Below are 26570 nucleotides of genomic sequence, written 5' to 3'. Positions count from 1 at the left end.
TTTGAGATTGAAATTAAGGTTATCATATTCTTTGTACAGGCCATTGTAAAATACTGAAGACACACAAGACTACGAAACATATTTATAGTATTTGTGGAATTTAAAGCATTTTTTTCATGACTGACAGTTTTGGGCTTTTGAAGGCTGAATTTGTGCGAGCATGACTTACTCCACATGGTTTTACATAGGAGATGGACGTTTTTCTTCGATTTCATCTTCAATTCTCTACATCACGGTTGTTATTTGAACCTGTGGCCACTGAGCGGTGCTGTTTTACATCCAAAAAGTTTGGAAGTGGTCGCCCATACATGGTCATTATAGCCAAATAAGGACTGACGCGTGTGTCGAAACGGAAAATATGACCGTGTGCGGGAAAAGGCGAACGTTAGAACGAGGTCCTCTTTATAGAGCAAAGTAGTAAGTGTCTTACTGACCACAAGGTTATCCCGAAAAGCGGCTGTCACCTTCGACATGTGAGTAGACCAACGCCTGCGTCGCTATTTATGTAGCAAGTATTTCACGCTGTCAAGAACTGAAGGTTGAATGTGCCATGTTACTGTTTCTTCTTGGGGGCAGTACATTTTGTGGCACGTTCCGTTTCGCATTGGATTTTGTGTGTGCTGTTTAGGGACTTACTCAACTTGAACATAATAAAGTAGGGAGGGGGAAAAAAAACACATAATGAATCCTACGAGGCGAAAGGCTGTGTCCGGCTTTGCAGCGCAGTAGCAAGCTAGGCTAGTTTGTTTTCATGATGTGATTGGATGCAGTCTGTCCACTAATTAATCACATTTTACATCTGTAAAAACAACCCTTATTTAATTTGCTCTGCTGGCGGTACGAGTTTATCTTTCAGCTCATGACTGCTGTGAATATATTCTTTGAACTCCGCATTTGCAAAGCCAAAGCATCCACGTGAAGCGAGCAGCTTCTTTTCTCTACATACTTCCCCCTTTTTTATGTAACAGTGCTTCTTAACTGTATTTGAAAGCTATGTTGTTTGTTTATTTTTTTTTTTTTTTTTTTTTTTTACTCGAAAGTGTTTTCAGTGCTCAAAATGGATTATTTCCAGGAGTAGCCAGTGTCTTGCATGTGTGCATGACTCCTCCACACCCTGGCTTCCAGACGTTGACGTGGTAGTTTGAAACACACCTGTGTGACTAATGGTACGTGAGGAGGATTTAATCAAAATTAATCGTGGTGAGAATAGTCTGCTGCTGTTCAGTCTTTGACTGAGCCATCTGTGGCTGAGCGCGGAGAAGTTTACAGACAGCTGTCCAGCAGGTGGCGCCTCATTTGAGACCTTATGTGCCCTCCACCACATGACTTCTTATTTAAGTATGTTGTAGGTTTTTGTGCAATAGACTCCTCTCACTTGCCAGTTCATTGGTTAAACAAGTAAAATGAGTATAACAGATAAGCACTAAATATCTCCACAGAGGTTACGGTATTCAGCATTTGTATAAAATAACAGAGAGAGCTATTGATTCAACTATGTTTTTTCATATTGAAAGCTTGTGGTTTGTATTGTGTTAGAGTTTTGACTGCTCCATTTAAGTCAGTTAATTTGCCACCTTTCTTTCGCTGTTTCAACATGAACTGAACAGTCATGAAGGGGATTTTTTTTTCTCTTTTCCACGTGTGCCGCTCTTGCTCTTCTAGATAGTTTTCTATGGAGTGAAATTAGTCTCCAAATGTTTTTTTCCTTGTCTGGTTTTGTCTAAGTGTGTATGCCAAAAGACTGCGCAGGGCTAGACTGTGATTACGTTGTAATATAGATTGCCAAACCCGCTAAGATTAATATTGCAACTTTTGGCAATATAAAACGAAATCTGTTTACTTTATTCCTAGCTGTTCACTTCACCTCACAATGATTTTTTTTTAGTTTTTGTCGTATTTGTTCGTTACAGGCTAAATTAGGAGGTAATGAGGCTCTTAGCAGTGTGATTATTCCTAATCTGGACTTGATTGTAAATGAGTGATTTGGCACATGTGACTGGATTATTGGTACAGTAATAAAGCCGCATCCGTCTGCAGTGTTCTAGTAACATTTCATTCTATGTCAGTGATATGAACTGTTTTGATGCCATCAATTGTCAGGTACAAATTAGACTTGCTTGGATTTTTTTGGCCACAAATGAAGCATCAGTTGAAGAGAAATGAGCTTTACATGCAGATACTTCAAGCTTTGTTTTGCCAGCTGTATTTCAAGACATCTCTTTTTATTAAAGCATTCGGATTGTGTGGTCTCGCAAACCTCCCAAACTCTATTTTCCTTTTTCTTTTAAAGGAAAAAAAAATGGAATATGTGGAAATAGGAGTGACTTTGTCTGGAAAATGCATGGTTGAATGAAATTTTTGTGCGCTTTTATGCCTTTCTTAGCATTTTGTCATTTATCCACAACAAACATGTTGATGGAAAAGAAAAAACAATGTTATGATAGTGGTAGTTTGTGCATCCTCCACTGGAGTAACGTGTGGAGCTTGTTCCTTTGGATTAGACTCCTAAAGAATAATAACAATATTCTTATATGATATAATAATGTGTTGACATGTGGTTTCCTGACAGTTAAGATCACAAGGTTTAATAGTAAACAGAGAATCTGATTTCCTGTAGTCAAGGTAGTATATGCTAAAAGAACTCAAACTCCAGATTACACGTGAACACTTTCAGTATTTAAACGCTACATCGTTTCCTACCAAACTCAGCACCGCATTTTGCCAGCAGTGATATTTAATATGAAAAGAGAGACCACTTTAATAACAATAGCTCTATTCTTCAATTGTTTATCGTCCAATTCCCACTTTAAAATGTGCGTAGTAACTGCGACGTTGCACGTGTATGCTCACTGGACAGCTCATTCTACTTGAACAGTCCTGCTTCGTGAAGGCTGTGGTGCTCAGCATTTGTTTCAAATAATTGTGAGAGCTGTTAATTCAACTGTGTTTTCATTTTGGAGGCTGTGGTTTGTGGTGCTCTTGAATCGATTGTGTTGTGCCGACTAAGGCTGGGAAAAAATATAAACATGGCAATATATCGCAGTATTCTTTCTCTCTTAATGTCTTAATGTCGATTTAATAATGCCATGCTTTGGGCCAATCGCGAACGACTTCTGCATCTCCACTTTTTCTGTGTAAGTGCAGTAAATTGAAAACGGATCATTTGGATTAATGTGTTTTATCTTAATTTGTCCAATGAATTATCCGTGTAATCTGATGTGTAGATATATGCGTATCATACGTATTTTATGCTGCGTTTAATATTCCTCAGTAATGTCATAATGTTGCAATCATTTACTGCATTGTGGCTCAAGTATTGTACATATTGTATTGTGAAATCCTTGCCAGTACCCACACCCAGTACTGACATGTTTCTATTATTCTGATGAGGCAATTTAATCAGCCGGCTAAATAACAAAACACTTTAGTGTTTTAATACAATAAAGTGAAGTGAATGATATGATATTAAGGCATTCAAAAATACCATCCCTTCTATTATCATGAGCGTGACTTCAGTGAGCTTTCTGGTATAATAATATAAATAATTAGCATTTAATCATCTGTGTGTGAAGTTGTTTCAGTTGCAGATGTTACGCAGAAACCGTCCATTGTTTTGTTTTGTTTGTTTTGTTTTGTTTTTTGTCGTGGTCCCCTCCAGCGCTTCAGCTTCAAACAATAGTGCCAAACGAGTCCTGTCAGTGCTGGGAGCATGCCGTCGCAGCGCAGCTTTCCTCCAACAGATTTAAAGTGTGCGCCCTGGCCTACAATAGAGGGCCTGGCGGTGGGAGGATCAGCTCCGTGCCGATCCTTCTCCTTCTGGCTTTGTTGAGCCCGGGAAGCCATTTTGGAAATCTGCTTGTTGTGCTCTAGCATAACAGTGACTCGCTACTTGTAAACTTGTGTGTATTTCTTCCAGAGAACAACGTATCGGATCTGTTATTATTATTATTTTTTTATCATTCGCGTTGACAAATGACCGTTTTGGGATTCCGTGCGTCGGAATGCTGGTAGAAGTTTGCGCATCCTCAGTGGAAGTAATGTGTGGACCTTGTACCTTTGGATTACGCTCATAAAGAATAATAACATAGCATGGACTCTACCCACGCGGGCAAGTTGACATGATAAATAGAACGACACCTTTTTTTTTGCTGCACTGTCGTTTTGCGAGCGCGTCTTTGCACCTTCATAAAATGCATTATTTTTTTGCTGGGCTCCTTCACCAACAACTGTTTTGACAGCGAGCGCAGGCCTTATTTTCTAAGCTAATTTCTGCACATCTTCAATATTATCAACCGCCACACGTGTTATCCGTGATTATTATCTACTGTTTCGACTGGGCAATGTTAAATGACTGCATATGATGAGAAATGGCAACTGCGCGTCGTCGCACAAGCCTGTAAAGTCATTGCTCCGCTGAGTGACGGCGTCGTCTAAATACATCGACCGTCTAAATTTAGCTCACGGGGAGCGAGGAATGGGGCTTATGTGTCATCTGGCCGGACACTACATGCGGCCATTGCTTAACTTAACGTCTATTTAAATTGCGTTCACGTGAGTGTGTTGACGTTATAACTAGTCGCGGTTCGTTCGTCGCAGCTGGTTTGCGTAAAGGAGGCAGCAAAAAGGTGTGATGTGAGGTGAAATGAAGCACTGTGGGAAAGGTTCAGCCTGTTTCTTGATCGATGAGCTCAAGCATTAAATGTAATTTTTTTAAACAGATTCTGTCATATTCTAACACGCATTGCTCTTAATGGTTAAGATCCCCAAACCATCTTCACCCTTATTTATGGTTTATAGTAAATAGTTGTTGCCCTGTGAACGCGCTTTAGCAGGTTGGGTTTTTTAATATCAGTGCCCACATATGTTTTGTTCTGTTAGATAACAGTTGGAAAAAAAAAATCAATTCTGTCTGAATTTTAGTAGCTCCCTTGGCTTTTGGGTATTTGTTTCCGTTTATCCTTCTTTAAGGATTGGAGACTTGGTGCGGATTTGAAACTAGATTAAGATTATGAGTTGAGATTTGGTGGTAAAAGCTGCTTTTATTTTTGTGTGCTGCTCCATCTTTGCACTGATTGGAAAAACTGAGAAGAAATTTGATTAAGACTCTTAGTAATTTAGAGCATGGGTTACAACTATTGTATTACTATTCTTATAAAAAAAAAAAAAAATCTTAATCTTGGTTTAACAGCAGCACAAGCTACAACATGCAATTGAATTACCACCCCCGCGTAAACTGAGAATTTTAACAACCCACTTAGGGTGATGTAGTGCTGGGCTGGTAACAGTGTACCAGCAAATTAGTGCGTCGCGTGGCTTAAATCCATTCTAAAAACTGGCGTTATTTGCACACTAGTATACAAGTGGACATTACCTGCAGGCATGCATTCAGTAGCCCATATACAAAGCTAAAAATACAGGCTAATTTAACAATAAATCACACCACTATGACTGTATATCCAGATGTACAGTATATGAGATGTGCAAAAACCCACTAGTGTCAATGCCACATCTGTAGCTACATCTTCCAGCAGTTTTAAGTAGGCGTATCTAAACATCCAGCCAACAATGGTGGTTTATGGCAGCATGGTATTTGGATAGCGTTCGCACATTATACAGGTTTCACTCAGAAGTTCAGCCCTCGGGCCAGCTGCTTCCCGCCTATTGCCTAAAAAGCCAACCCCACCCCTTTCTGTTTTACTAGGTTTCATAATGCTTAGCTTACTCGAGCAGGCACAGGAGCAGTAGCTGCCCGGATACAAAGAGAGAGAGAGAGAGAGGGGATCGACGTTTTCTCAGCGCTGTCCCTGCCAGTAATTTCTAAGAGGCTGGATTCTGACCAGAGGAGAAAAGACAAGTCATTCATTGGAGCTTTACTGGTGTCCTCCGTCATCCACCAGCCTGAGCCAGCATGCAGGAAGAGGTTGGCCAACTGTCGAGCACGGGCAGAACCATGGTAGCATTGTTGTGTCACTGAGGAAAAGGAATGTCCAGCAGCTCTCATTATGGCTCATTCTGGCCTTTCTGACCTGGTGGTACAGTATAGAACTTACTAGTGGTTGTGTTTTCTTGGTGAATAACTCAGTCTTTAGTGCTAGAATTGCTTTATTATTTAGGGGAAATACTGTTAAACTGTGGCAGAACTTGAGCTCATCGGCAGAAATAATATCTGTGCATCAGACGGGCTGAACACGGCAGTGCATGCGTTTTTAAGAGTGAATGTGTGTGTGTGTTATTCCTTCAGCATGTCGGCTTTGGCTGAAACGGTCCTGTGCTTTTCATCCTGATTCTTGCAGTCTAAACAAAGGAGAATGAACATGGATTTTTCCCAGCTGCACACATACTCACCGCCACAGTGTGCTCCAGAGAACACCGGCTATACTTACTCTCTCAGGTGAGACCTCCGTGCTGCCGTACGCAGACTGCAGCATCAAACTTTCAGCTCCACGCTATTTCGGTTTTACCCTGCGTGTTATCTGTGGCCCCGGGCAACACAGACAATCCATGTAAAATGTGTGCATTTGTCCTTGAGATCCTGCTGTCGCGTTGTAATCAGTTTGAAGACTTTGCGAGGGTAATGTCAACCAGCTGCTCCATGTTCCTTTTGGCTCAGTTAACCTTGGACCGAGTATGTTATTAAGTGATATTAATGCTCAATGCCACTGTTAGATCGTTTTTAGTGTGCTTATTATGCAAGCTGTTGTTTTTTTACAATCAAACACATAGCTGATTTTTCAATCTCTTACTTTAAAAATACCCTGTGGTTGTGGTTTTGATGAGTCAGCCGCAGAATTTGGTTGGGCTGTCTTTGTATGCTTAGTCGGGAATCAGGAAGCCTTGCACAGATTAAAGACAGATGTACTCTGAACTGGTTTACACACTTGTACTATAGTACCGAATCAAGGTGTGTCATCCGACTTTCTTTCCGTGAAAATTCAGCGGAGTCTCATTCGTTGTTTGATTTTAGTTGGAAACGCGTATCATTCCTGTAACACCAGCCTCTCCTGATCCATGCGCCGGTTCTTGTCTTACTCATCCTCGCAGCTTAACGTAGGCGTGGCTGACAGGAGGTTCATGCATGTGCAGGAATGTTGTTGTTTTGAGTGCTGTCACTGTTGCTCTTAGCGAAAAGAGAAAGGCATCTGGGCGTGTGGGTCAGAAAATGAAATATCACCTTGCCCTGCACTTTGCTCGCATTCTGGCTAGAGAAAAGAAGACGGAATGACTTTTAGCTGCAGACGCCTCCTGTATTTCAAGTGAGACTGTGAAAGTGTCTCGTAAAAAATCAAGTTTGAACCAAGACCCGGGTATACAGCTGTTTCTTACATAAATGCAGAAGCTAAGTGGGAAAAGTACCGTCTGAATACTGCACACTTTCCCACCCAGTTTCTCTAAGTAATTACATTTCATGTTATGCACTAATTGCATTAGTTGTGTTCTGTATCTTGTGTCTCGGCTGCTCTTAGAAGGAAATGGCATGGAGGCATTAGTAGGACAGAATTCTAACTTAAAGGTGCAGCGAACCATTGCTCGGAGAAGGTTGTTAACGTTTACTCTATGCCGGTTTATAGCACCCCTCCCTTTAGCACTTAGTCGGAATCTTTGATTTCATAATAGATAGACACGCAGTACTAATGCGAACAATGCTTTCTATGATACCGATCTTGTTGTGAGAGCAGACCAAATCCAGTGAGTTCAGCTAGTGTCAGCTTTGAGGTGACCTGATTGAGACAGAGTTCACCAAACCCTTTCGTCCATGACTTGGGTCCATATCACCAAACTGATAGCGGGAGAGGACAGTGGCAAACAGAGGGCGGCTGTTGCAAGAGGAACTGGTTCCGCCCATTAGCTAGTGATACGTTGGTGCTGAGATAGTTTCACTTGAAAATAAACCCTGGAATGTCCACTGCCATAAACAGAGCCGCTGATGACGAGTGAATGGTTTTTTCATATGGACAAGACTTTTTAAAACTAGCTGCAGTTTCAGTTTAAAAGCTCAATTCCTGGTATGTTTCTCCGAGGAAGCACACAAGCTCTGGGCGATACTCACATGTCTCCTGCTTCTACAGCTGATCATCTGTCTTGTGTCTGTGGATCAGAGAAAAACATATCCCACCTATCAACTAAAGCATAGCATCTAATGCAGGATTTAATATAGTTCCTATTGGCTCATAATATTTATTGCTCAGTGGCTAAAACATTTTTTTATTGATTACTCCGAGCCACTTTGCTGTTTTCCCATTTCCAGGGCTGTGTTGAAGCGCCACTGGAGCCACAGACCCAACGTCTAGCAGCCCACGGGGAGATATTCCCTAGATATGACAAAAGCTTATTGTGTTGGAATGGCTTGCTTTAATGTTCCTAATGTTCTCACGATGTCAGGTCAGCTTCGTGGCCCACGGGATGAATCTGAGCACCGTGAAATCCCGCCTCAGTAACCAGTCGTAGGAGTCACCCTGTGTGGACTCGGGCAAAGTGAGATGAATGTACAAAAGCTTGTTTGACTCTGGAATTTGCCAGGTAGACGAAAGACTGGAACAAGCTAATCGTGTTTCTTTGAACACAGTCAGCTGAGAAGCTATTAATGAAGCTCTCAGTCACAACTGTGGCTCTGATCCCAGGATTACGCTAATAGTTTATGCCTCTTGACGAACCAGTTGAGAGGTCCATGCTTTTCATTTGCCTTTGTCCACCACGGCTGAGAGGCTGATCATTCTCAGCTCTATTGGTGTAACTTGTTGAACTGTAAGTTAGCCAACACAATGCAGTTACATCTTATTGTCTTGGCTTTTATTAAATATATAGACATGTTGGCAATAAATGTTGTTTTGCTAGTTGCTGTCAGGCATTAGAAGGTGTGTGAATGGGTTTACAGTGAATACAAGGGAGCAATGCAGAGACGGACGGGGTCAGGTGACCAAAACCGTTGGACCATCTGTTGTCAAAGCTCAAAAGAGCAGCGACAAACGGCGCAGGGGGAGAGCGCTACAACACGGGCCACTGTGTTAATGTAACCGATATTCAGACACGTTTCTAAACAGACTTATAACCTCACAAGACTTTCATTAGAGAATTGGGGATTTTCTGTGCCGGCCTACTTCCTCACCACTCCTTTCACTTTCTTTCCTGTCTGTTTTTAGTGGATAAAAAGCAACATGCGTAAGTTTGCCGTTGTTATTTTATTTGGTGTTTCGTGTCATTCCTGAACAGCTTTTACTACAAACCACACACTTAAGCCTCCTGAAATCATAAGCCTTTTTCATGCCAACTTTAATTTGAAGTCTTTACAATAAAGTTAGATGTGGATTGCATCAAGAATTTGGTCATTATAGTTTTTATTTATTTATTTTTTAATTTTTTTACAAATGATATTTTTCTGTAACTAATTCTCAATCAGATCCAAGATTTTGGAAAAAAGTTACATTTTTAATTGATTTAATTTAATTTTCCTCTTTTTGTCCTCAAATGCTGGAACAATCTGAATCATATGTCACATAAGTTTCTTCTGCAGATAGTTTCGCAGTACCCGCCCCTTCAAGCTCTTCGATTCACCTTCACTGCAGAAAACTGGTTGCGATGCATTGGATTGAAACATTTCTGTGATTTGTATCTCTATTGTATATTGCTCCACTTCAAAAAAAAAAAACAGGAGGACTACTCCAGTGCACGCGTTGGGAGCAGGTGTGTGTGTGCTGAGCGTTGACACACAAACACACACACTTGGAGTCCTTCATATTTTATGACGGTGGAAGTGGGTCAGTGAGGCTGGGGCCTCTCGTTGTTGTTTTTTTCCCCAACGCTAGTGATATTTGAAGTGCGACAGCAGCGACAGTGTTGATTGCTGATAATGTATATCGCCATCTATGAACAGCAGCTACAGAAAACTAGTGTAAATGATAAAATTATTGCGAAGACTCATCCTCCTATCTACATTCTGAAGAAGTGTCGGAGAAGTAGTTTTTTTTTCAAGCCTTTACTTGGTGTAATTGTTTTATTTGACTAAGTCTGAGAAACCACATGAAATCGGTGAGACCGCATTGACCTCGAGTAACGCTTCACAAGGTTTCATGGATGCAACTGAAGCGAGCTGCATGTGCCAGCTGGACAGCTGTTGTTCAAGATGCTGCTGCAGTTGTTTTGACACAGGTTGTGAGTTTGTTTCGGTGCACGCACTGCCGGTCAACCAAACGACAACAGCTGTGGTCTCCAGACACGGCAAAGTTATTTCTCTCTGAGCATTAACTCACAGCCACGCGGACCTTTCTGTAACCGTCACTTTAAACCTCTTATTAAAGTGACGAAAAGAGAATTCAAGCTATCGGTGGTGCGTTTAAACGTCGTCGTTATTTTGAGTTACTTTACACGCCAGGAGCTTTTCTGGGGGAGCGTAAAGCTGGCTCGTGTCCGTTTGTGTTACAGCATCTGTCTTTGGAAGCGCTACATGTCCGGCCTCTGCTACTGATCAGTCTGCCTCCAGGCCAGGGGCTGTTTGGAGTGGTCTCCACGGCAACCAAAGCAAAATAACTCGGCGCACTATAGCGCCGCATCCCCGAGCGCGAAGGACACCGCGGAGCGAGTGGTGCCGTCCGTGGGAGGGGAAATGAGGGTGGGCTGGAACGATCCTGATCGCAGCGTCAGGTCCTACCCACCCAGAGATACTGGGATGGAAATTCGAAGGCTCTCCGCTTGGTTCCAGCCTCCCAATTCCAGACCCCTGGTAAATATAGGCCTCAGCGCTAAGGGGTAAAACGCTTTCTGTCACAGTTCAGGGAAACAGGAAGTCAGAGCGTCCTATGTGTGTTTTTTTTTTTTCTCGTTTTTCCTCCCTGCAGATTTTCATACGCGCTAGTAGGAAAAACTGAGATTTATATAATTTCATTAAACATAACTTTATCTCAGTGTTAAAGGGAGCAGACTTAAATCAGTCTTGTTCAGTTACTGCGGCCCAATTCTCTGTAATGATTTGTAGTTCATGCAGACCTAACCTGAACAGATTTAGATGCAATCTCTCTAAAAATTTGCCTGGGCCTGTAGCGTTTCCATATTACACCCTCCGTGTAACTAAAAATAAAACCGACCAAGCAAAGTCCGCTTCATGAGATTGTAGCTACCGACTCCCCGGTAGAAAACATTAACTATCTGATGTCTGACATAACAGTGTCGCATCATTAGTGGGACGATAACCTCACTTACTTGAGACATGCAGTATGAACACACATTAGTTTGTTGAGTTACTTAAAGCACAGGGTCATTTGGGAGCAAATTTCCCGCCTAGGACTCGTTTTCTTTTGCATGTGAAGGTTCAGGATCCTCTGGCAAACTCTCCACAAAGCTTTTGTAACCGGGCTCGCGGTTTGGAAGCTGGAGTTTACAACCCACATGGTTTCTATAATTTCTGGCACAGATAGAGGAGTGTGTTTCTGAGAGGGAGAGAAACACCACAAATGGGAACCATCTTTTCGGGGGAAAGTGTGTTGCTAATTGTGCTCAGCGCAGTAGAGCTGCTACTCTTGTTTTGAGATTGGTCCTATTCTCAGATCAGTTTACATTCTTCCTTTTCTACACTTGGAAGAAATTATGACGTTTATATTTTATTTGTGCTGTGTTTTTCCGAACAAGGTTTTAAGTAAGTAAATAATATTACACCTATTTTCTCTTAGGCTGAGGTTAAACCCCCATTTAGGTTTAATCACGTTGTTTTTTTAAAATGATACAGGGCAAAAAAATAATTCCACACCCAACTTGATATTTGGATAGCAACCAATCAGAGCAACACATAATGTAAAGTGTTATTCTTGATGCGTTAATTCCTTTCCTAAACTGTTTGCCCTTCAGTATTGTTTGCAACAGACGTGATAGCTGAATCTAAACATCGCGGTTCCCCAAATAAAATCGAGCCTCGGGTGATTTATGACTTTGCGGCTGTTTCTCTTCTGCACACAGCTGCCTTCAAGGCTGACTTTCTCCAGCAGACCCGACGGATGCGATTTAGGATCTAAACATTACTCTTCAAATGTAAATATTTCCTGTGTCGATGGTAGGGGTGGGGAAAAAAATACAGATATGGCAAAATAGTTTTTCTTCCGATATCCTTTCCAATTTTTGAATATCTTTATATCGATTTTAAAAGGAAAAAGTCATGTTATGGGCCGATGGTGACTTCTGCACCTCCACCAACACTTTTTCTGTACAAGTGTTTTTTGACTCAATTTGTCCAATGAACTATCACTGTCATCTGATGTCCCCCTAGTAGGTGGTAAAGAACAATATCATTATCCTTGCTCCTAAACAGGATGTTTACTTGAAGTTTTTTTGTTTGCATCCTGTAGTCTAAACCAGCACGTGGGTGGTAGATGTCCTCAGGAGCAAAACGTTAAAAAAAAAAAGTCCTGTTTCTTTTGGAGAGGAGGTCGACAGATGATGTCAGGCTGGTTTTGCCTCGTTTATTTTGGCAGCCGCTGCAAGACACTGGAAGAGTGTGTTGCTTCCTCTGGAGCAGGTTATCTTGATGACGCTGACAGGTTTCTTTCACCCCATGGGTAGATATTTTCAGTCATGTGAACGCGCTCATCATGTTGCATTTACACCTGAGGGACTGACTGAGATCCTGTCACTCCGTCCACATCCTTGTCTGGAGGATCCAGCCCCGTGCAAATAGTGCAAATATGCCTTGAAGTAATGAGAAGTAATGTAATGGTCTTTTATTGTCAGTTATATATTATATTCCTCATATATCACTGCCTCCTTGTTGCTTGTTACTCTGCGTTCTAGCGTCTGCTCAGCTCACATCAGCTCGCGTCTAACGCTGTGTTTTAAGGTTTGCCTGTGCCCACTGAATGTGGGACGACAATCAAAGCTTTAGCGTTATGTAAGGAGAGATTCCAGGAAGCACAATGTCGGCGTGGAATAGTCTTCCTTCTCTCTCCTGTGTGTCTGTGTCTTCTTCGCTTATTTATATCGCTGCTGTGGGTCGTGGGAGCTGCCTGGCAGAGGGCAGCGCACGGATCCGTTTGAATACGAGTGAAAACAGTTTGCAAACTAATTAAATGTTTTTTGTTTTTTATAGCTTCTGATGTGTCAGGCCGAGTGCTCCACTCTGGTTTTTAATCATTATTTCGATTTCGTGGATGAGCGTAGCGAAATACAAGCTTCAAACAGAGGATTGGTGGTTGTTCAAGTAAAAGCTGCTATATGTGCACGAGTTACCGGGTAGAGCAGAATGTTTGTACTTGGCTCCAGGCTACACAGACACACAGGTATGTTTTCTTTCTTTCACACACCCCTCGCCCTGCCCTGAAACAGCACTTGATGACATTAGCGATAAACCCTGAATCATCACATCCTAGTGTGACAAGCCAAAGCTGCGCATTCTTTACCCACAGATTTACGTTTTTTTTTTTTGGCATTTGAAATATCCCAGGAATTAGCGTCGTTCATTTTTTTTGGTAACTCTGTATCTGTAGTTAATTACGTCGGTAAACTATTATTCTGCGGTGCTGTCACCGCACAGCTTTCTGGCTAATTCGTAACACTCCAGTGATTATAACTGTCAACGTTTGCCTCTGCATCGCCCCAGAGCTGTTTCCCGATATATGAATTTAAAAGTGTAATTAAAGGAGCAGGGAAGCAGACGTCCTGTTGATGCCAGGCCCACGTTTGTTTTCTCATTCTTCTGCTTCTGCTACATGCAACTGTCCTGGGTACAATACACAATTCAGTGTTGGCCTGTGTGCTTGACAGTTTAATTGCTCTGCGGTGCATTAAAGCAATTCTTACCTTTGTGGCCTGTTGCGTAACTACTTGACCTGACGTTTGACGTTCCTCTGCTCCTCTGACTACGTGCAGGTAGAGGTGGAGGAATGAACAAAATGAGAAATATGAGAATTAAATAATGATGAGTTTCAACACCTGGTGACTTTCTTTCTTCACCTATTATGAGCTTTTTAAGATTATAAAAGAAAAATGTAAAAATGCCAGAAAGGTAAGAATTGCTTTCACAAAAAAAAAACTTATCACCAAAGATCTTCTTTCATTTTACATTGTAACAAGCAAGACTTCTTCATTGTGCAAAATAGCCATAATTAGAGTAGAGAAACTAAAAGTATTATGGTTCATATCACAAAAAGTATATTCATAAGCAGCTAACAGACTTTATATTTTTTAAATGACTCTGGTGTATAGCAAGCAACTTGAAATATTTAATCACAAATCAACTTTGACTACATGACAAAGTTTCTCTTTTCGTTTCTGTAAAAACCCTGCAGTGAGCAGACACGTTTAGTCACATTCTTTAACTCTTGGTTCTGGTTTACAGCAAAAAAAAAAAGGAAAAAACACAAGATCAGGCGTGGCTACATGCTCAGTTAATTTTTCTTTCCTTTTTATTGGTCCCAGTTTCTGATACCGAACAGCACACATCTAGCACATAGTAGCAGTATAGTAGTAGTAACAGATATTTGAGTCAAGTGACACATGGATCACATTTTGCCCTATAATTTGATATTGCTTCTGCATGTAGCAGCGCACAAATGTCAGAACTGAATTAGTTTGGTGGTCATCTGGTAGCGCTGTGTGTTTGCATTCCTTCTGCGTGAGAGTCTCTTTTCACAGCTTTGCTTGTAGGTATTTGAGCAAGAGTGCGTTCGTGTTTACTGAAAGAGAAGAGTTACCGTTCTGCTGTGAGATTTTAAATCAGTGTAGCCTCTCATTTAGTCTCACTTTACCTGTATTGCAACAAGAGCAATATAGTTCTGCTAATAGTTCGAAAGCAAATCTCTGAAATAAACGTTCGCGTAAACAAGGGCTGTCATCCTCAGAAACTGTTCAGTCACTGGCAAATGCCTGGAAGCAGAAGCTTGACTCAATTTCAGACCCAACAGGATACAGGGGGAATAGAACAGCCCGGGTCATGTGTTAAGAGAAGAGCCATTCGGAATAGCAGGCAGGAGGCAGAGCGTGGACCAAAGCACATAATTGGCTCTCATCGGGAGCGTGTAATCCTCGGGGTTTAGGGCGAAAGAGTAACATGCACACGTGCACGCTCGCGCTGTTGATGATTCTCAGACAGTTTACTGCACGCTCTCCTGAAATCATTTTTACGAGGTCCGATGGCCGGCTGGGCCGGTGCGGCCGTGCCCTGTGACGGCAGCTCCTGTTTGAACAGCGAGTGTTACTCATATTAAGGCGTGTAACAGGAAGTTTTACTCTTTGTGCACCAGTGACAGGCACTCGACCTCGCAAACAGACCTTTAGGGACTGTTGACAATGGCAGTATTGTAAAAATAAATCAAAATATATATTTTTTTATCTGTTTGTACCAGCTGAGAGACGTCAACTGTGCTCCGTTTAATTTTGAATTTTGCAATTGCTGCCCTGTTAGTCATGTATGAATGTCAGCCTTGGCTCTGAGCGCTCACTCTGCCCGGTGGGTGTGGCCCTGTAAGTCACAGTAAAGCATGTGAACGAACACCGATGGTGTGTTTCCACTCACAGTTGGTTCTGAATCGCTGTGAGTAGAGTAGAATTTTTTATTTTTTTTTTTGTTTTTCCAGCTCACTTTAATACTTGTTGTTTGCTTTAATTTTACTTTCAGGGACACGCTGTGCCTTTTGTCTTTCGTTTTTCTCTCTCCCTTGTGAGTGAGTCATTTCCTGTTGGGAGCAGCAGCTGTTTGTTTTCAATTTAGGAAAAAAAATATATATATATATATATATATATCAAACAGGAAGCACGTGCATCAGGCAAAGATATCCGTGTTCTGGTCTGTATTGATTCGCGGTTTAGAGTCACTCAAGCCTGGTTTACAGTCTCCAGTTGGATGTCCGTTCAGCCGATATAAGAAAAGCCACAGCATGTAATTGACTGCCATGCAATCCCTCCTGTTATTAAACTTTTTTTTCTCTCCCTTTCCATCCCCAACTTTATTTTCCTGCCCTCTCTCTTCTTCCCTCCCTCCTTTCTCTCTCTCAGCTCGAGCTACTCCACAGCAGCGTTAGACTTTGAGAAGGAGCACCAGATCGCGCCGGTGTATGAGTCTCCCAGGATGTCACGACGGAGCCTGCGACTGAAGACCGGCGCCAGCGCCGGCGCCGTTGCCGGTCACTATGGTAACGAGAGCCAGGCCGAATTCTCCCAGAACCACAGCAGCTACACCAGCACCAGCAGAGAGACGCGGTGAGACTCTTTGACTCTGAGAGGGGAAGCGTTTATCGTAAATCTCCCTCAGTGTTGTCTGTACGTCCTCTCTGATACACACACCGTTGCAAGATGCAGACGGCACTGATGGGAGGTGAGCTCACTGGGACTTGTAAGGTCAAGTACGTGGCTTGATCAGAAGCCAAGAACAGTAAAACAAATAATAGTGCACTTCATGACTAAATATAAAAGACACAAGAAGAGAGGTTTTTATGTGCACAGTTCATTGAATCCCACATGACATAAACTACTCAATATTTCTTATTTTCATCATGATACAAACTGCAAGAAGAGATTACGTCACAATTGTGTTCAATGCTGGAACTGAAGTATTGCGACAAGTCTTGCATGCATACTTTTTATTTTATTTTGAGCTCTGTGCTTGATTCTATCTGACACAGGACACTACGGAGCAGAAAGCAGCTCACGGGCTCCCTGTCTTTATCCCTGAGCCAAGTCGCCACACCGAAGAAAGCCCTGTCCTTCTTAGCCGCTAGCACCCCCATTAGCAACTTTCAGGAAAGCAGCACGGCGTCGGACGCCTCTCAACGCGCCTCCATCCACGACCAGTCCGACCTGAGGCAACGCACCGTCACCACAACCACCACCGTCACTACGTCTGTGGATGGACACTGGGGTCAGTTGAAAAATCCACTGTGCCTGTTCACAGTTTTGCAAAAATGTAGCGTATGCTATGAGACAAAGCTAAATAGTTGATCTGCACAGGAAGATGCAGAAGGAAAATGGCATCAGCATGGAATAAAATGCACGGTTGCAGGCTGAATTAAACCAAAGTCACCAGGCGTCTTAACTTGTGTTCATGCTGTCCTCCCTCAGGACACGGCTCCAGCCAGAGAGCGAGAATCAACGGCGACGCCAGCACCAGCGCGTCAATAGCAAACACGCCACTCGCTAACGGTTACATCTGCAAAGACTGCTCCTCGCACTCTCAGAAGACGTCGGACTACCGTGTCACACGCTCGTCATTGTCGTCTCAAGCAGCAGAAACCTCCACTGACGGCCTCACGTCCTCATCTTCACCTTTCACCACGATATACACCAAAGAAAGGAGTCGGAGGGACAAGAAAGGTGAGAACGCGTGATTGTGTCACCTCATGAAGTGCAGACCTCATGGAAGGCTAGTGTCCCATGTCTTTCACTAAGCTGTAATGATATGAAAGTAATCGGTAGCGGTGTGTCTTTCCAGGTGTCCTGGTGTCAGTGTCCAACACGTGTATACGCTACAGCAAACGCGCCGTGGCCCCCGTAGTGTCCTTTTTTACCCTGATCTTGAACAGTGTGGTGTGGCTGGGTTCAAGGGCCAAGAGCCCTCCAGGAAAAGGTACAAAACAGGAGATATTCTTTGGTCTTCACTCTTTACCCATCATTCACTGTTTTTCTTCAGCTTTCCAGAGTCACTCTGCTCAGTGATCTTGACGTGCGGCTTGAAGAGCCCTTAGAGGGCCGAGCAGCTAATTTGAAACCTCTTTTCCCACTTGCTTTCTGTCGAACGAACTTGCCATCGCTCTTTCACTCCATGGGTGTTTCACACGAAGCCTCACTATCTTTCTCTCAGGAAGGCTTTGCCACGGCTTTCCGTGTTTTTCTCTTGGGGTTCATTCGGGGATTTTTTTCCTATCATTGTCTTCACTTCCTCCTCATCCTTTCACGAACGTTCACTTGCAGCTTTTTTTTTTTTTTAATCGTCTGTGCTCACGACACACATGTGAGTTTGAACTAACTGGTGAAAATATGGACGGGTGTGTCACCAGGTGTCTTTTCATCGTTTTCGGACTCAGTTAAACGGGCGGCGTCCTCCAGTTTGTCCCAGCTGTGGTTGTTTAAGCAGACCACTCTCCAAAGGATGATGGGCTTCAGGGCTAATGCATATGAAGGACAAGGTACCTGCTGTTACTACAAAGGCCGTATGTGAAGGGTCACCCCTTCTGACTGCTCTTCCTTTTATAATTTCTCTTTTCCTCCTTTTGTCTAAAGAAAAATAAGCCTCATATGTAGAATTTCATTTGACATGGGATTGACTTTGAAGAATATCTTCGTCATCCACCAAGCCTTTGCTTTAACACCTTCACATACATTATTTTTTCACATCATATAAAAGAAAAAAAAAGCTTGAGAGATTAGATTTTTCTAAGTTTTTTTTTCTAAGTTCTTCAGTTCACTTGAGGTTGAAGACTTAAACGTGGACTTAAGTGACAAATCAAGCAGAACTAACCGACTCGTCGACTCCCACCTCTTAATTATTCAGCGTTTCTCTCGAAACTCAAAAAGATCCGCTCAGCGTTCACCTACCATTTGACAGCAGTAGCTTTTATTTCCTGCTGACTTGAGCTGGTTCTTTCCCACAGTCGCAGAAGAGTTTTACCAACTCTGAAGGTGGAGTTTCTCCGCATTTATCACTGTGCATTCATGTTCGTGTGCTTCTCTTCTTATTTCCTTCACGATGTCGCAGATCTCTCCAGCTGTCACGTCAGCGATATGTGCATTTTTCACATCTTCATAAGCCACAGCTCTTTTCATCCTGTTTCTCACACTAACGTGTTTTTTTTTCTACAAATAAATGTTTCAGCTCACTCGAGTTTCTGTGGGAGCATGAATGTGAAGGATCTGGTGACTGAAGACACGTCTCATCTCAATGGTTCCCTGTGTAAGCAGACACACACACACACACACACACACACACACACACACACTCTCTCTTTATCTGTCTATGCTTGTTTTCTTGTGTGCAGCCGTGATTGGCAGAGTTAATGATATGCGTGACCTGTGTCGACATCAGCGAGCAGAGGTTGTGTGAACTGCTCATAGTGTCAGCAGGACGTTGACCGTAGTGACCCACAGATGCTATTTTTTTTTCACTTGAGTCTAATTTAACACTTAAAAACTGCCACGCTACATAAGTGATCAACGCCCTGACAAAACACAACTTAAAAAGCTTCTCGTTTCATTTTCACGTGTGGCGTAAGATGAGGACTCATCTTAACCCCGTGTGATAAAACACTGACATTAAACACGTGAAGTTGTAATAGACACAGACTGAAGCTTTTCTTTAAGGTGCACATGGAGCATCATCATACACGTTGCAGAATTGTGCATTTTGCAGCTTTGTTGTTTGTTTTTTCATCATATGCATTGATTGTTTTTTTTTTTTTGTTCCACTTTTATCATTTGAAATTCAGTTTTTTTATTGTTTTAATTGTAACACACATTTTTTTTTTTTGTTTTTGTGCGTTCTGCTTGCCTGCTGTCCATCATTTCGGCATGCGCAGGTGACGACTGTAAAGGGAAGCAGTACTCGGAGACGCACGCCGTCCTCCTCACACAGTCCTCCAGGCGTCGGCGCCTGGCGGCCGCACTGTGGAACTTCGTAGTTTTTGGAGGTTAACCAGCACTTCTATTAACGTCACCAGTCTAAATGTTGCCTGTGTCGCACGTGCGCTTTGGAAGATGCCGTGTGTTCAGCTCCGGTTGAATCAAAAATTTTTTCCCTCCTCCGCCGTGTCTTCCAGGTCACTGCCTCCTCCAGTCGGGTTACTGCGTGCTGGGCGCAGGCAAAGCGTTGGCGTCAGGGGTCGGGACGGTAGCGCAGAGGCTGCTCTCGATATTCTGGATGTCCCTGGCAGCTCCAGGTTGGTGGCGCTTTCTTCTCATCTTCATAAGAAGGTGTGTTCACTCGTTTCTTTGGAACATAGTCACATTGCATTTGTCTTCTATCTGCGCAGTGAAGGCAGGCAAAGGACTTCTGTGGTTTCTCGCTAAAGGATGGTACCAGCTGGTGTCTCTCATGTCCCTCCTCAATGTCTTCTTTCTGACACGGTGAGAGCACAGCAGATGACGAAAAAAACAAAGACTTGTTTCCAACAGCCATAATATCTAGTAGTGTTCTTGATAATGAAGGGTCAGCTGAATGACAGAAATAGGCTCTTTTCTGTAAAAATCGTTTTTCTGGCTGTTTGACAAATGCGTCGTTCTGTGTTTCAGGTGCCTGCCCAAACTCTGGAGGCTCCTGTTGCTCCTTTTGCCCCTCTTGCTCCTCCTCTGTGAGTGTATAAGAGCCAGTTTCGCTCCCTCTTATTTGATCACAGATGTAACCTATTTAGGAAGCACACACAGAGAAAAGTCAGTCTGTAGAGAGGCGGTGGATGTTATAAGCGGCACACTTCCCCCGGGGTGCGCTGACAAAATCCAGTTCCATATTCAGGTCAGGTGTTGTGGTTCAGTTCTGTTCAGATAAAGATTACTATACATAAACTAATATAATAATTCTTTGTTTATTAGCAGAAACGTTGCAGCGTTCTTAATTTTGTCAATTTAGAAATATTTTTTTTTTCCTGACATAATGTTATGTTAAGTTTAATAACCAACCAGCACCTGAGTAAGTTTTAACCCTAAAATCCGTCGTCCTTGTTACGCAGGGTTATGGTTCTGGGGTCCGTCCACTGCTGCCCTGCTTGCTTACCTCCCGGCCATAAACCTGACCGAGTGGCGTCCGTCGTCACCCATCACCTTCTTATCTAACTTGGTACCAGTTCCTGCTTCTCTTCCTGTTCCTGCGCCAGAGACTCCGCTGCAGCAGACCCCTGCCACCCCAGTCTCACAGGCAACGGTAGGAACGCGCCGTCCGATTGTATTTTTACCCGTATCTGTTGCTGTTTATTTATTTATTTATCTCCTCCTCAGCCGACTCTCCCTCCTGCAGCGGTGTCCGCCGTCGACCTGGAGCGCCTCGAACGCGTGGAGCGCCAACTGTCGCTGCTGTGGGAGAGAGTCCAGCAGGGCGACCGGAAGCAGGAGGAACGGCACGGGGACGTCCTCGGCCTCTACGGCACCTTGAGGGAGCAGCTCCACACTCAGACCGACAGGGAGACTCTGGGGCTGTGGGTGTCCTCTCTGCTGGAGCAGAGGCTCGGTGTCCTCCGAGAAGAGCTGGAGAAAGAGAACACACACAGAGCGCAGGTATAAACATTTAGATAACGTGGATTGTTTCGGATGTTCTTGAGGTGCAAGGATGATTGATCTTTTTTTTTTTTTTGCAGAATGAGGAGCAGCAGAATAAGCACCAAGAGAGTCAGGCAACACGACTGGCTCAGTTAGAGCTGCAGCTGAACACTCTGGCTGCCAAGACTGAGGTGTGTACAGCTGATTCTCGGATTTTCCACCTAGAAAACATCTTACAAGCCTAAACATGCTCCCCTACCAGCTAAGCACATGTTGACTTACATTACAATAAATGTGCCTGTGCTGTCTGTCTAAGCGGCACCTTGGCCCTGTTCACACCTTTTATTAGCTTTTATTGCCTATGGACAATTTTTTTATCAGCATCATAACATATCCAGGGTGCATTTCAGGTCATTCAAACCACGTTTGGATGTCGTCTGTGCTGCACATCTTTCAGCTTTGTGCACATCCTGGCACGCTGACGGACCACCCACTCACCTGATGTGCTCTAGCATAAGCCTTGCACGTTTTGCATCATCTTTAAGAAAAAGCAGCAGCTCTTTTGTGTGCACAACAAATGCATTCGAAGTTTTTTTTACTTTTCATTAGTACTTAGAAACATGTGATGACAAAACCCAGTCATTCAAAAGCATGTTCATAACGGGTTTGCTCAGGGCCTCCCTGTATTTTCCAACTCGCATAAATCAAGAAAGCAATCAATTTCAAAGTAAAACATAATGAAAGACTTCACATTTATTATTAATTAACAAAACGTGGTTTTGAATGTTTAACTTGGCACATTCACTGTTTTTGTCAATAGCGACTTTCTGACTCGAAAATAAAAACTTCCCGTTTAATACTTTCTTTTCATTAAACACTTGTACTTGTGTGTGGTAGGAGGTGCAGCAGAAGCAGCAGCGGTTTGACCATGAGAAGGAGGAAAGGGCGAAAGAGGTCGTCACTCCGTCGACAGACACGGCTCCCGTCAGGTATGAAAAGCAAACCCTCAAATCAACACGTTGACTTGATTCTATGTCATCGTTTTCTGTTTGATGTGAGACGAGACGTCTCTCCTGCTGTGCAGTGTGGGTGTGAAGCAGGAGGACCATGACGCTCTGCTAGGAGAGGTGCAACGACTTGAAGTGGAGCTGAGTAAAATCAGACAGGAGCTGCAGGGCGTTGTGGGATGCAAGGGCAAATGCGAGCAGCTGGATACGCTGCAGGAGACGGTAAGCAACACAAATACTGACAACTCTTTAGTCTCCGAGTTAATGTCAACTTAATCCATATTATTTTTTACACCTGTCCCTTCCCTAGATATCGGCCCAAGTGTCCTCCCAGTTGCGTCAGGAGCTGCGGGCTCTGTTCTTTGGAGGTGGTGCGTCGGGAGACGAGCAGGGAGAAGTGCCCGAGTCTCTGATACAGTGGCTGTCCCAACGCTACGTGAGCACAGCCGACCTGCAGGCTTCGCTGGTCGCGCTGGAGCTGGGCATCCTGAAAAACATATCCGTGCAGCTGGAGCAGAACCGAGCCCAGACGCTGGGCGAGGCCGAGTCCAACGCCAAGACCATAGTTCAGACGATAACCGGCACCGTCCGGCACACGTCCACTACTGAGGGGATGACAGAAGAGGTAAATCGTGTTCACTCACTTGCTCATAATCATAAATAATATCTGTATGTCTGAACTGTTTGTTTTTTTTTTTGATTTGCAGCAAGTGAAGCTGATTGTCCAGAATGCTCTGAAGCTCTACTCCCAGGATCGGACGGGCCTGGTGGACTACGCCCTGGAGTCTGGAGGTAAGAAGAGAGCCTTTCCGTGTCGAGCCTTTATACAAGTCAGTAGTCAACCTCACAGTGGTGAGAGGGGATTAGCGAGATAGCTGTTCCATTGCTCAGTAGTGTGCTCTAATATATGCCTCTTATGCAACGAGGTTGCACGTATTAGAAACCCGGAGGACAACAGGGTATTAATGGCAAAAGCTCTGGCTTCATTATCAAGTGTGTTACTGAGTAGGCTGTTGACCTGAATAGTTTGTCTGTCTGGCTCTGACTGAGCGCTCCTGGTAGTTTGGTTATAAACACACATATAATAAATCGGTGCCCTTTGGTTCGGTGTTGATGTTTGATGTAGCTTTACTGCCGCTCCACATCTTTCATTCATAAATTTTAAAGGTTACACAGTAGGGCTGAATGATATATCTTTGAATTGCATTTATAAATTAAACTTAATGTTTGACTTGTCTGAACATTGATGACTCATGCTGTAAGTCATGAGAAGGTGAGGAAAGCATACCTTTATTTCTACCTTCATTCACAGTTTGCATTGATGCACTGGATTAACGACGTTGCATGATTGCAAAAGTGAAATGAAATGAATGAGGCAGTAAAAACACACAGCGTTCAAATAAAATAAATATATTGTGTGACGTATATTAGTCTTGTGAGTCATTTTAATGACTATTTTACATCATTTGAGGCCTTGAAAATGAATTGTGTGCACGTTCAGGTGGCAGCATTCTCAGCACCCGCTGCTCTGAGACGTACGAGACCAAGACGGCCCTGATGAGTCTGTTCGGCCTGCCACTCTGGTACTTCTCCCAGTCTCCACGCGTTGTCATCCAGGTGAGCCTCACCCTGAGACGTCTAAGGAATACAGAAGGAGTAAGTCTCGCCTAATTGCCCCCGTTTTCCTCTCCTGCAGCCTGACGTGTATCCGGGTAACTGCTGGGCGTTTAAAGGCTCTCAGGGCTACCTGGTGATCCGGTTGTCTTTGAGGATCCTTCCCACATCCTTCTGCGTGGAGCACATCCCCAAGGCCTTGTCCCCGACTGGAAACATCACCAGCGCCCCGCGCAACTTCACAGTCTATGTACGAAACGAGCATGAAGCCATGAAATGAGACACTTAATTAATCAGTTCAGTTAATCTAATGTTGAAACGTGTTTTGTTTTTATGTTCAGGGTCTTGATGATGAGCACCAAGAAGAAGGAAAGCTGCTGGGGCACTACACCTACCAGGAAGACGGGGAGTCTCTCCAAACCTTCCCCGTTAAGGTAACTTCAGAGGCGCTTCCTGAAAAAGATCTTTTCAGTGTCTGCAAGCAGTTGCTGAATATTTGCCGTCCTTTTTTTTTTTTTTTTTTTTCAGGAGCAGAACGACAAGGCCTTCCAGATCATTGAGGTGCGGGTACTGTCAAACTGGGGTCACCCAGAATACACCTGTCTGTACCGCTTCAGAGTCCACGGAGAACCTCGGCCTCAGTGACCCCCCTCCACCACCACCACCACCAGACATGCTCTTCTACAACATATCACTGTCACTATCTGTACATAGCTCGCGACAACTTCTTTGAAATGGAGGGGATTCTTTTTTTTTCTTTTTTTTTATCGAAAGACATGAAGACACAGAAGTTACGGACTGTTAAAGCAACGTGCAAAGACTGAATGATGAACACGCGATTTTGTATTATCGGAAGAATCACAGAGAAGTCTGTACCTGGACTGTCGAGGATTGCAGAAGAGAACTCGAACCACGGAAGAAGCTAAAAGTCCCAGTTCCCTTTTCACTAAAAGCCTCTTGCACTGAAGCAGCCCGTGAGGGCGCCGGGCTCCCCCCCGAGCGGACTAGTTCACCCCACCCCCCACCCCCACCCCCTCTCTCGACACCTTCCACTCCCACAAGAAGGTGGACACTTGAAATGAAGGGGTTGCAGAATCATCTCTACCACTTCTTCACACACTGTATCTCCGTTTGATTTTTTTTTTTTTTTTTTTAAATTCTCGTTGTTTTTCCTAATTCTCTGTACATTTTTTTTCTCCATCAGTTTTGACTATTTTTTAGGATCAAGACCACTGCACCTTTGCCCGAGATGCTCTCCGGGCTCGTCACTCCTTTTTTTTTTTTTTTCTATCAAGTCTGCAACAACTGAACTGTTTGGTTGTCACTCAGCATGAATAGACTCACTACATTCTAGGCTTGGCTTTATTCTCTTGCATAGCCATAACAATGACTTTTTTTTTTTTTTTTAAATTAAAATGCTGCCTACGGACAAGCTCTGAATGTTTTCTGGAAGTGGAGGCTTGACGCAAGTTTCCTTTAAGCACGGCAACACTATAAAACCACTGACCTGAGCTCTGCGCGACTCAAGTATTAGGAGGCTCTTCACTCTGTACATTACACAAAACACGTCTGATTATGAATGAACTCAAGGATTAATGCTAGCATGTCACTCTACCGTAACCATACAGAGTGTGTCCTCCCTGAAAGTCCCTTGCTTGGATGTCAGATTACCAATCGATGTTTAACACTGAAAAGTAGAACTACTCTAGTAGACCAGAGCGTTTTCCTCTCCTGTTTCTATCAATACAAAGTTCTCTTGTCTCCTCCTAGCTCAGATAAACGTCCTCCTAACATGGGCTCCCACTAAACCCCGAAGGAATGTAATCTGTATATTTCATTGTTGATAGCTGGTCCTTTTCTAATATCTAGATTTGTCAGTGTTGCTTTATATAAAAAGAAAAAATCATCCTGTCATAATTCTCTTTATTATTGTTGTATTGCTATTATTTCTACTGTTATTCTTTGTGTTTTTTTTCTTTTATTTTTGGGGGCTTGTTGATGATACCAGAAGACGCACTGCAACAACTTGTTAGACAAAATGTTTGAGGCACGGGTCAAGGGATCTCACGGGGGGGGTCATTTGTTTAAAATGGGGAGGGGGGGTGTGTAGTCAATTTTGGTTGCAAACGTGGGTCAAAAATGTTCTATGTAAAGAAGATGTTTTGTTCACGATCTTATTTATTAACAGGCCAATTAGTGGCTGCAAGATATGAGTTAATGCAATGTATATTTTGTCGAAAGCTCTTCAGTGCATTTTGGAACCATCTTGGGACTTTTTTTTAAGATAAATGGCTATTTTTGTTCAGTCATGAGATGACTTAACTGCTTTGGAATATATTCCAATAAAGACTTTAATTTTGAAGAAATTCTGAGTAACGCAATCATGGCTAAACGTTATTTTAGTCAGTTTTGCTTCCTTGTATTTGGAGTATTAAAAAAAAAAAAATGCTTTTCGTAATGGAACGTTGTTTTGTAACAGAATTACACCCAGAAGGAAACGTATCTTATGAAACATTCATATTTAGTTTGTGGTGATCAGCACTACAGCCTAATTTAATACATTATTAATTGAAAAACATTCGAAGGATTTAAAAATCCCTTGCATCAAATAAAAAACATGTTGGATGATGTTGACAACTACCTCTAACCTCTAACCTCTACCTCATTTAGTGTTTCTCAGTGGATACCTCGGTGTTCATCTGTGTCTGTCTGTGTCTTTATGGCTATTGTGTCCAGCTTCGTCCATTTAAGCCTCTTTGTGTTGTGAAGTGTCATTTTTGTTGTAGTTTTTGGTTTTGATCT

General features: G+C 43.1%; 1 protein-coding gene across 9 annotated transcripts; it reads left to right on the top strand.

The window, feature by feature from the left end:
* Positions 1-328: 328 nt before the first annotated feature.
* Positions 329-26140, top strand: sun1b (Sad1 and UNC84 domain containing 1b). Of its 9 annotated transcripts, none has more exons than XM_047572073.1 (23): positions 3807-4108; positions 6294-6391; positions 15967-16170; positions 16593-16828; positions 17029-17280; positions 17399-17533; positions 17964-18092; positions 18779-18856; positions 19479-19589; positions 19719-19838; positions 19932-20025; positions 20191-20249; positions 20625-20815; positions 20890-21165; positions 21246-21338; positions 22045-22136; positions 22232-22376; positions 22465-22779; positions 22862-22946; positions 23656-23771; positions 23851-24018; positions 24110-24202; positions 24297-26140. In XM_047572073.1, the coding sequence occupies exons 2-23, from the start codon at positions 6309-6311 to the stop codon at positions 24411-24413; spliced, it is 3192 nt and encodes a 1063-aa protein (XP_047428029.1). In that variant the 5' UTR covers positions 3807-4108; positions 6294-6308; the 3' UTR covers positions 24414-26140. The 9 variants fall into 9 exon arrangements, with proteins under 9 accessions (XP_047428032.1, XP_047428029.1, XP_047428028.1 ...); XM_047572072.1 differs by lacking the exon at positions 3807-4108 and adding an exon at positions 5366-5920; XM_047572071.1 differs by lacking the exon at positions 3807-4108 and adding an exon at positions 5366-6032.
* Positions 26141-26570: the final 430 nt, after the last annotated feature.

The sequence above is a fragment of the Mugil cephalus genome, chromosome 20, assembly GCF_022458985.1.
Source record: "Mugil cephalus isolate CIBA_MC_2020 chromosome 20, CIBA_Mcephalus_1.1, whole genome shotgun sequence".
In the NCBI taxonomy this organism is placed as follows: Eukaryota; Metazoa; Chordata; class Actinopteri; order Mugiliformes; family Mugilidae; genus Mugil; species Mugil cephalus.
The sequence above is the reverse complement of the archived record's forward strand: the minus strand, read 5'-3'. Positions and strand labels throughout refer to the sequence as shown.

Bases quoted from the DNA above. Each gene is read 5' to 3' on its own strand.
- sun1b (XM_047572071.1), top strand. From the start codon at position 6,003: ATGGCTCATTCTGGCCTTTCTGACCTGGTG. The intron at 6,392-15,966 runs GTGAGACCTCCG...TCTCTCTCTCAG, and splicing joins GGCTATACTTACTCTCTCAG to CTCGAGCTACTCCACAGCAG. The intron at 16,829-17,028 runs GTCAGTTGAAAA...GTCCTCCCTCAG, and splicing joins GTCTGTGGATGGACACTGGG to GACACGGCTCCAGCCAGAGA.